The following is an 8455-nucleotide window of genomic DNA, read 5'->3' as shown; positions in this document are numbered from 1 at the left end:
TTAGTGGGCATGGTGATGACGGGCTGACGGTTGGACTAGATGTCTCTTTTGCAGTGCTCTTTTGCAACCTTAACAATTCCATGATTCTCGGAGGACCCCGGGCTCCCTCGCCCCGCCCGTCCCGAGCCAATGGGCGGCGCTAAAAAAGCGAACACAATCGCCTTCCCGCCGAGAAAACAGCGCATGCGCCCTGCTCAGCCGCCCGCCCCGCTGCGCCCCCGTCTCGCTCGGAGCCAATCAGAGCGCCGAGCGCTGAGTGGCGGAAGTGGGCTCTCGTCGGGAGCGCGGTGCTATGGCTGCCGGCCCCGTGGTGTCGTTGGCGCGGGCTTTGGAGGCGCTGGGTGAGGGGATGGGGGTTGATGGGAGGAGGGAGGGGGACCACCCCTGTGTTAGCGGGGTGTTAGCGGGGTGTTAGCGGGGTGTTAGCGGGGTGTTAGCGGGGTGTTAGCGGGGTGTTAGCGGGGAGGTCGGGGGAGTTCCTAGTTCTCCGCGGGCCGCGCCGATGGGAGCCTCTTGCCTCTTTACCTCACGTAGCGCTGCGGCCCGGATCTGGCCCTGCCGCTTGGATGAGGTCTGGCCCGTCCCGTGGCTGTGGTGAGCTTAGCTTGTGGGCAGCAGCCTCTTGCTGCTAGGCCTCAGAGCCGGAGGGCAGCTCTGGGCTTGCCCAGCTTTTAGGGAAGCTAGGGGACTTCTTGTTGGACAGCAGGATTGACAAACTGTACAGCTGTTTGGGGCTGTGAGGTACCTGTCACTCCCATTCCTGATCTGTTAATGTAATTCAGAACAAAGTCTCTTAAAGAAATCTCTGTCCCTTAAAGAAACCTCTGTTCTCGAGGTAAGTAAAAACCATGCATGTCTATGACTTTCACAGGGATCATTCATTACCAATAAAGTTTAAAGGACTTGCTTTTGATCACTACTGCTTGTGTTTTTCAGATGTCGGTGGTGCAGCAGATAAGATTAATTTGATACCTCAAGACTTCTTTGCAGAACTAGTAAGTAGGGCAGTAAGTGGGAAAAGGAAGATCTTCAGTCACTGCAAACCTTCACTTCAGATATCTGCAAATGTCTTTAAGCTCTCCGCTTTCTGTGTGTTGCAGAGTGAGGGTTATGTATACGTGGTGTAGGTTTATGTGAAAAGACCAGGCTTGCCAGAGCAGAGGGATGGCTTAAAGCTTGTTTTTATTAATGGAGATTTTTAAGGTTCTGCTTTTGTCTGTTGTCTTAATGAGATAGCTAGTCCAGAAAAAAATCAGCTTCTCTGTATCATAAAGCACTGTGCACTTGAACAAGACGGCTATTCATTAGTATGAAAACAGAGTGTTAAGAAACAAAATGTGAGGTAATACTGAAAAAGTTTTGAATGAGTAGTTTTTTCTTTGATTTGATAAAACTTTGATTTCAGTAGCTTACATGATTTTATTTTTCATTCTCCATTTGAAACCTCATCCAATTGTCCATTTTTGTATCAATCGGTTTTCATTGATGTTGTAATCTCCAAGTATTCATACTTGTTCATCTTGTTTATTAAAGCACGCTTTAAAAATATTTTCAAATTTATTTTCTTTGCAGTGTGAGCAGATAATTCAACATCTGAACCATAAGGTCCCAGGTATAAATACGGTAGAACTGTGTCAGGTAAGTTTGGATATTAGCACTTAGAAGCAAACATAACAGAAGTATGTGTTGTAAAATGTACATTCTTCAAACCAGATTATTTGTATGTTTATATATATATTTTTTTTTAAACAGCAACACTTTTGGAATGCAAAAGATGTTATCACATAAAATTATTTGATTATCCTGTCTTTAGAGACTGCAAACATCCGGGATTGAGGTTAATGTTGGTGACCTGGCAAAAATAACTAACATTGTTTCCTTTTTGTTTAGGTAAGCACAGAAAAATTTGTTTTCCTCATCTCTTTCATTTTTTTTCCCTCCATGCTAACCTGATAGCAATATTACAAAGTAACATCCAGACTGTGTACAAAATAAAACGATCTCAGAACAGGGCTTAGTTTGTGTTCATAAGGTTAAAGTGTAGTACCTGCATATGTAGACTCAATCACTAAAAAAATAAGAGAGGAAATTGTTGTTCTTAGAACCCGTTTGCAAGCTTTGAAACCACTGGTCTTTTTTTCATTTTTTTTTTCTTTTGATGTTTTCATGGAGTAAATTGAGTAGTACATTTTGTAGCTCTTCCTCTAGACTCACTGCCTTTTTATTTGGGGTTTTGTTGCATCATTTGAGTCCTGTTAGTACACATTTTACCACTGCGTGGAGGTCCTTAAGTACCTCTCGGTGTTATTTATATTTCTGCTCCTAAATGTTTAATTAAACTGCTGTGTTTCAAAGTTAATCACGCTGTCTAATAATCTTAACTGCCCTATGCATATCTTTCACTGTGTTGTGCTTTTCTTCTCATTTTAAAGAACACTTAGGTTTTTATATGTTGTGCAGGGCCAGCAAAGGTTGGTTTCTGCATTTTAAGACACATTAAAAGTCAAGTTGTCATTCTTTACATGAGTTTAAGTTGCCTTTCTCGAGGAGTGAAATATTCTGCATTTAAAAAAGAATAAATCACAAGATGCCTGATTATTGTAAAGTGCATAGCAACACAAATCAGAAGTTAAAAAAAATAATAATAATTTAAAAAGCCCGTATGTGTTTAAGAGAGAAACTTTATTAAATTCTTGGAGAACTGAATAGATACAGTGTTCTTTGGATTTTCCTATAGCACAGCAGCCAGGAGCAGTCTCTCTACAGAGGAGCTCAGCGCTGCCTTGGGCAGCACCGTCAACACGCTGCCTAAGCATGCAGTGCAAGTTATTCGTCACGTATGGAGTGAGCAGGGCAAATCTGTTGCTGTGTCAGAAAATCAAAGAAGTATGACCACAGTGGGCCAGGTAACTAAATACCACAATGCATGTGAACTAATGATTTTAACTGAACTGGCAGTGCTTCGCTGTGCCTGTTGTATTGTCAAGCACAAGGTGGTATCTGGATTACCCAGAGCTCTGCTGTATGGATGTTGCCAGACTTCTGACCAGATAGGGAAGTATGAACAATAAAGGACCTAGGAACTGTCTGTCTTTGTCTCCTGAAGTTTGAGTTTTAATTTAAATATACCTTCTGTCAATTCCAGCATTTCTCTTATTTGTTGAAAGAATAAGTGTTCATCTGCATTTTGAGATTTTTCTTAACACCAGCAGTAAAGAGCCCAGAATTAGAAGACAAAGGTGGGAAAAAAAAGTATGTCTGAAGCTGGGTAGTAAGCTTCTGAATGCTCATCTTCTTTTTTCAGTATTTCTGCCTATAATGAAAGGGTGAAAACGATAACTCAGTCTGAAATGTGTTTTCAGCGTTCTTTATATAAAAGTTAATAGCTTCTCTTTTTTTAATTTATTGCTTCTGTAAAATTTTTTTGTACTCTGAGGTTTCTCCTCACGTTTCCATTTGGTTTAGAAGCTTCTAAAGAGAACATATAAAAAACACAAATGATAGACAAGGCAAGTGAACTCTGTGGCTAAAGCTTCTATTCCTAGAACTTCTTGAATATTGTCAGTGTTTTACTAAGTAAAACTGATTAAGTGAAGTAAATTACTATTTTTCTTTCTACTACTGAAGGGGACAGCAGGTGACTGTATTCAGAATATCTGTGAATGTATATATTTGTTTCCTATTTGCATATGGGCTCTGAATGTCCTGTTTTGTCTGTCAAAATATCTAAAACAGTAGCAACAGTAGGCTAGATTTCTTCCTTAAGTACTGTTTCCAATAATTTACTTCTCTGCAGTTTGTAGATATTAAATGGAAACTGGGAGTTGCAATGAGCTCTGACACCTGCAGGTCTCTGAAGTATCCTTACGTCGCAGTGACTCTGAAAGTAGCGGACCCTTCAGGACAAATAACCAACAAATGTTTTGAAATGACAGTCCCACAGTTCAAGGTATGTAATCCTGGGTCATCCTTTGTCATTTGATTCAGTCTCTTTGGTCACATAGTTGTGAAACTTTACATACGTTTGTGACTGTGATTAGTATCAACTAATATGGTTATTGAAAGACTAAACATTAAATAATAGTTTAAAATACTGAAGTAGCTGCTTTGGAGCATTTAGTTCTGCACCACTTAGCCTAAGATGTTAATTTTGCAGTAACTAATCTGTTCTCTTACAATTTGCCTTAGCAGAAAAGGCAGATCTAAAAGTTTTTGTGTCCTCAGTTCCGTCCCTCTGCCTTACCAAAACTTGGACTGTTCTGAGTCTGTGGAATTGCTCCTCAGGTTAAGTCCTGGGAGTTGGGCAGAAAGGAATTTAAGGAAGGTATTATGAATTCTGGAGTTAATTTTGAAAATTGAATTTTGAAATCCTGAATTCCATCTGGTTGAAACCTATTTCATAGTTTGCTGTTCAGCTAGTATGAGAAAGGGATGGATGCTCTATGGAGGAAGTATGGATTATTTCAACTGGGAGTAGAAGTGCTTTCCTGAGAAGTTTTTAGGTTTTGTTGTTTTGTTTTGTTTTTCTTCTGTGGTTTAGCAGATATTTTGAGTGTTTTCTCCTATCAGTAAGCAAAGCCATACAAATAATTCATCATATGTACAGTTGAATAGTTAATGTGTTCAGGTTCCAACCATCTCACAAAAATAAACATGCAGGCTTCCAGTTCAGCATCCAAATTGTAACTGGAAGAAAGAAGGAATGTGAGATACATAGATGAAGTGATTTTTGCCTGATGTGCTAGTATGAACTTAAGTTCAGGCTTTTGTTTGTGCAACTAAAATTTATATTAACTCTTACTTTTCAGAACTTCTTCAGACAGTTCAAGGAAATGGCAGCAGTTCTTGAAACAGTTTGAACAGAGGTGTTATTTATACTGAAATTTCTGACAGACTTAAGTAAACTTTCTGTTCTGCACAGGGAATATAGTGCAATTGTTCAGCAAGGTATGTATCCTTATCCTTTTGATAGGTATTTGTCACAGTTATCCTTACATAGCTGTGAAGATTTCTTCACTTTTGAATACTTGAAGCCAATTCAGTTTGTAAAGGTGGTCAGCTTTGCTCATCCTGATGAGCAAAAGATCAGGATCTGAACAGAAATATGTCACTGTGAGCTTTATACTCTCCAAGAATGGAAAAACTACATTTAAGAAACTACCCATTTAGCTCCAAAATACAGAAAGGTGTGAAAATGTTATTTTGACTGAGGAGATGCTAAGAGAAGCAGTTTGCTCTATGAAAGTGAGATGTGTTTGGAGTCAACAGGAATATTAACTGTATGGAGTACATGTAGTTACACACAGCAAGCATATGATAATTCTCGAGGAACAGCTGTGCAAAGAAGTTAGCTGCAGGTATTTGCAGACCAGGCTTCCCCTTTTCTTTTAAATGGATTATGCACTTCTATTTAAGTCCTGATGGCTTCATCATTTTGAATACTTATTTCTCACCACCCAGACTTCTGAAAATTGAGGTTAATGCATTACATTTCTCTGGAGGTCTATCTTTTCTTCTCTGAAATAAAGACTGGAGGTTAGTTTTAAACTACAGGAAGAAAGTTGAATTAAATTCTGGGATATTTTAATGTGTGTTTCCCTTTGTGTATAATCCAATTTCAACCTGTGACACTCTGCTTCGTGTTTTCCTTAGCAGTCTACTTTCTAATTACATTAAAATATTGATGAAGCTGCCTCACTCTGTGCTCTGAACTAGAAAAACTGGGAAGAGGCTTAAAAGTTCAGGCTAGTGCATTAGTCAGTACACATCAGAGAAATGACCATACTAAAAGTCAGCAAGACGTGTTTGGTTGTTGTGGTGTTTGGCAGGAGTCTGGTCGACTGAGAGTGAGGAAGCAGCACAGAAAATGTCCTAACCAGTAAAATTTTGACATCGGTTCTGAAGGCGAATGGGAACGTTTTCAAAGGGAGAGTGATAAGAGTGTTTCACCTTAAAAACTAGAAATACAGTAGGGTGTTTATAAAACACTGCTGTTGCGTTTCAAGACTTGCTGGTGATGTAGTAAGGCAGATAAATCTGATCAGAGACAATTCACACTGATAAGCAGCTGTGGCTTCAGAATAGTGGAGAGTTAAGACTCTGTCCCAACAACACTGCTTCTTAGGTAAGAAAATCTACCTTTCTAATGCACATAGTTTATTAACTTTTCTTAGAAAACAGCTGAAAGTCAGTGATGCAAATTTTGCTTGCCTTTGTTTCATGAAAATGTACTGCAGCACAGAGCAGATTGCAGTCCTGCCTGTAGATACGCCTTCACTCTAAGCATTATGGGTAGTAACTAAAAACAGCACTTGGAGTTACTTGGAACTCAAAGAAATGAAACACTGTTGTCTTTAACAAAAGACAGCAGATGTTTTGGCTATCAATCCTTCCTTTGTGCTGCAGAAGTCAAAGGTGTTTACTGACCCTGGCAGTAGAGTGCTGCAGGATGGCAAACTGGAGGAGGTCTTTTTCCTGAGACCTTTTCACTTACCTGATTACAAGTTTTGAATCTAGTGCAAAAAATCATCTCTGCGTACAGGAAAGTGATGTGAGCAGTTGATATTTTTCAATGTTTACTTTCTTTTTATGAAGTTGAAATGTAGGGCTTCTGTAACCAGAAAATATTGTCGTGCTGTGGCCTGGTGAATTGATTGGTTTTGATCGCTGTAAGAATTCCAGAACTTTTAGTTGTTTGATTTGTTTATTTGGTAAAGCTGGAGCATTACAAGTACTTTGTTCTAGAGCACTTGAGCTTTTCATACAGCTGGAAGTATTTGTGCCTCTGAAGAGTGTAACTTACATTTTTTTCAAATTGTATGTTCCAGAAGTACTAATGAATGTTTCTGAAGCATGGCTGTATTCTTATCAAGTTGTAGGGCTGGGTGCAAGTTGCCTAGACATGTGTGGTATATCAACACAACTGTCTGAGAATTTTGAGGTGTTTATGGGCACCCAGGAGATGTGATTAAAAGCTGGCTCTGTACTCAAACTTTGAGGTTTGTCCTGATCAGTATCAGTAGGAATTCCTATAGTGAGTAATGGAAGAACTACATACTTTATTGTAAAAAACTAACACTTTGCAGGGTGGCAACATGAACGTGTTCAAACAAGCTCTTGAATTGTTTGTTGATACGTGCAGGAGCCAGATCTTTCTAAAGAGAACCTGATGTTACTGATGTATTCCTAATTCTACTTGTTGATTGATACAGAATTGTTTAATGCAAATATTTTTGTAAGTTCACAAACGATCAGTAAACGTGTAGGTAATAAAAATAAAAAATGGTCTTTTTGTTTTGTTTTAAGCCTACTGTGTGGAATTCTGTCTCATAAATGCTGCCATGGGTAAAGTCAAGGAGCAGACTATGCCTGAGCTTCTTTCCCAATTAAATAGGATAAGGTTCAGACAACTGCAGTCGTTCTGTCAGAAAGTGGTAACGCTGCAGAGGGATATCAGCAGGCTATAAGGAATATTTCTATCAGTTGCAGCTACTCAAGTGCTATATTGATTGCATGCAAGTGGGTTACTTTCCTTATGTTCATTTAGGACAGAAACATATAGTTTTTCTTAACAGTCTTTGGACAGGATAAAAGGAAGGAAAATAGAGAGAAGAAAGGTTATTACACAGTAAACAAAGCCAAGGGAGGGAATAGTGAAGGAATCTCTTGGCAACAGCCCTATATCTTCAGTGTGTGGCACTTCCTTTTTTTTTTTTTTCTGCATTATTTTCAAACACACCAGTCCCCTTGGTATTTTGTATACAAATGGAAAAAGGCTCACAGAAAGAATACATAAATGACTCCAATCATTTCTGTGCACTCGTAGTGTATATATTTAGCTGCAAGTCATGGGCATTGGAAAAACTATGTCCACGTTACTTTGTTCCTGCTTCCAGTGAACTGTGCTGCCTTTCTTTAACCACGTTTCAGAGGTAGGTTTGCAGCTGAGGGATCTGAAAATTCAGCAGCCTCTATCCCATCCAGTACTCTGCTTGACTTTTTCTATTGTGGCACTAATTTCAAAAATTGGATATGACTTGGTGGGTTTAGGAATTTGGGTCCATGCAGCAGGTCAGCATGTGATGTTCAAAGTGCCTCAAGCTGTGCTTAGTGCTGGTGGTATGTTGCTTCATTGCTCCCTTCCTAAGGCCTGTAGGAGGCTCAGTCACAATGTAACCAATTTTATTATCACGTCGGTCCGCATCCATCCACCTTTTCTCACAGCACTGGAGTTGTCTATGGGATGATGTAGGCATTGGTCTGCCCAGTCCTGGGTTCTTGGGAAGGATGACTGTTTTAGAGGCTTTCCTCCAGGAAAGTGGAGAAGCAACTGCCATTTGAACTGAGTTATCAGGGCACAGCTCTTACTTATGACCTTGTGTTATTGAGAAAGTAATGGAGCTGAGGCTGCTGATCTTCTCACAGATGGCTGAATTGATTCTTCTCTGCCCCAATC

General features: G+C 39.6%; 1 protein-coding gene across 1 annotated transcript; it reads left to right on the top strand.

Moving 5' to 3' along the window:
- Positions 1–257: 257 nt before the first annotated feature.
- On the top strand, positions 258–6091 carry COMMD6 (COMM domain containing 6). The gene is made up of 7 exons (XM_065744045.1): positions 258–341; positions 937–995; positions 1573–1638; positions 1814–1890; positions 2738–2906; positions 3797–3949; positions 4809–6091. Exons 1-7 carry the CDS (start codon positions 293–295, stop codon positions 4857–4859), a joined length of 624 nt encoding a protein of 207 aa, XP_065600117.1. The 5' UTR covers positions 258–292; the 3' UTR covers positions 4860–6091.
- Positions 6092–8455: the final 2364 nt, after the last annotated feature.

This window comes from Cyrtonyx montezumae, unplaced genomic scaffold, assembly GCF_038088225.1.
Source record: "Cyrtonyx montezumae isolate F1298 unplaced genomic scaffold, pur_monq_1.0 scaffold_3, whole genome shotgun sequence".
Lineage (NCBI taxonomy): Eukaryota > Metazoa > Chordata > Aves > Galliformes > Odontophoridae > Cyrtonyx > Cyrtonyx montezumae.
The sequence above is the reverse complement of the archived record's forward strand: the minus strand, read 5'-3'. Positions and strand labels throughout refer to the sequence as shown.

Coding starts and splice junctions, on each gene's coding strand:
- COMMD6 (XM_065744045.1), top strand. CDS start 293: ATGGCTGCCGGCCCCGTGGTGTCGTTGGCGCGGGCTTTGGAGGCGCTG. Junction 996..1,572: donor AAGACTTCTTTGCAGAACTA/GTAAGTAGGGCA, acceptor TTTTCTTTGCAG/TGTGAGCAGATAATTCAACA. Junction 1,639..1,813: donor ATACGGTAGAACTGTGTCAG/GTAAGTTTGGAT, acceptor TCCTGTCTTTAG/AGACTGCAAACATCCGGGAT.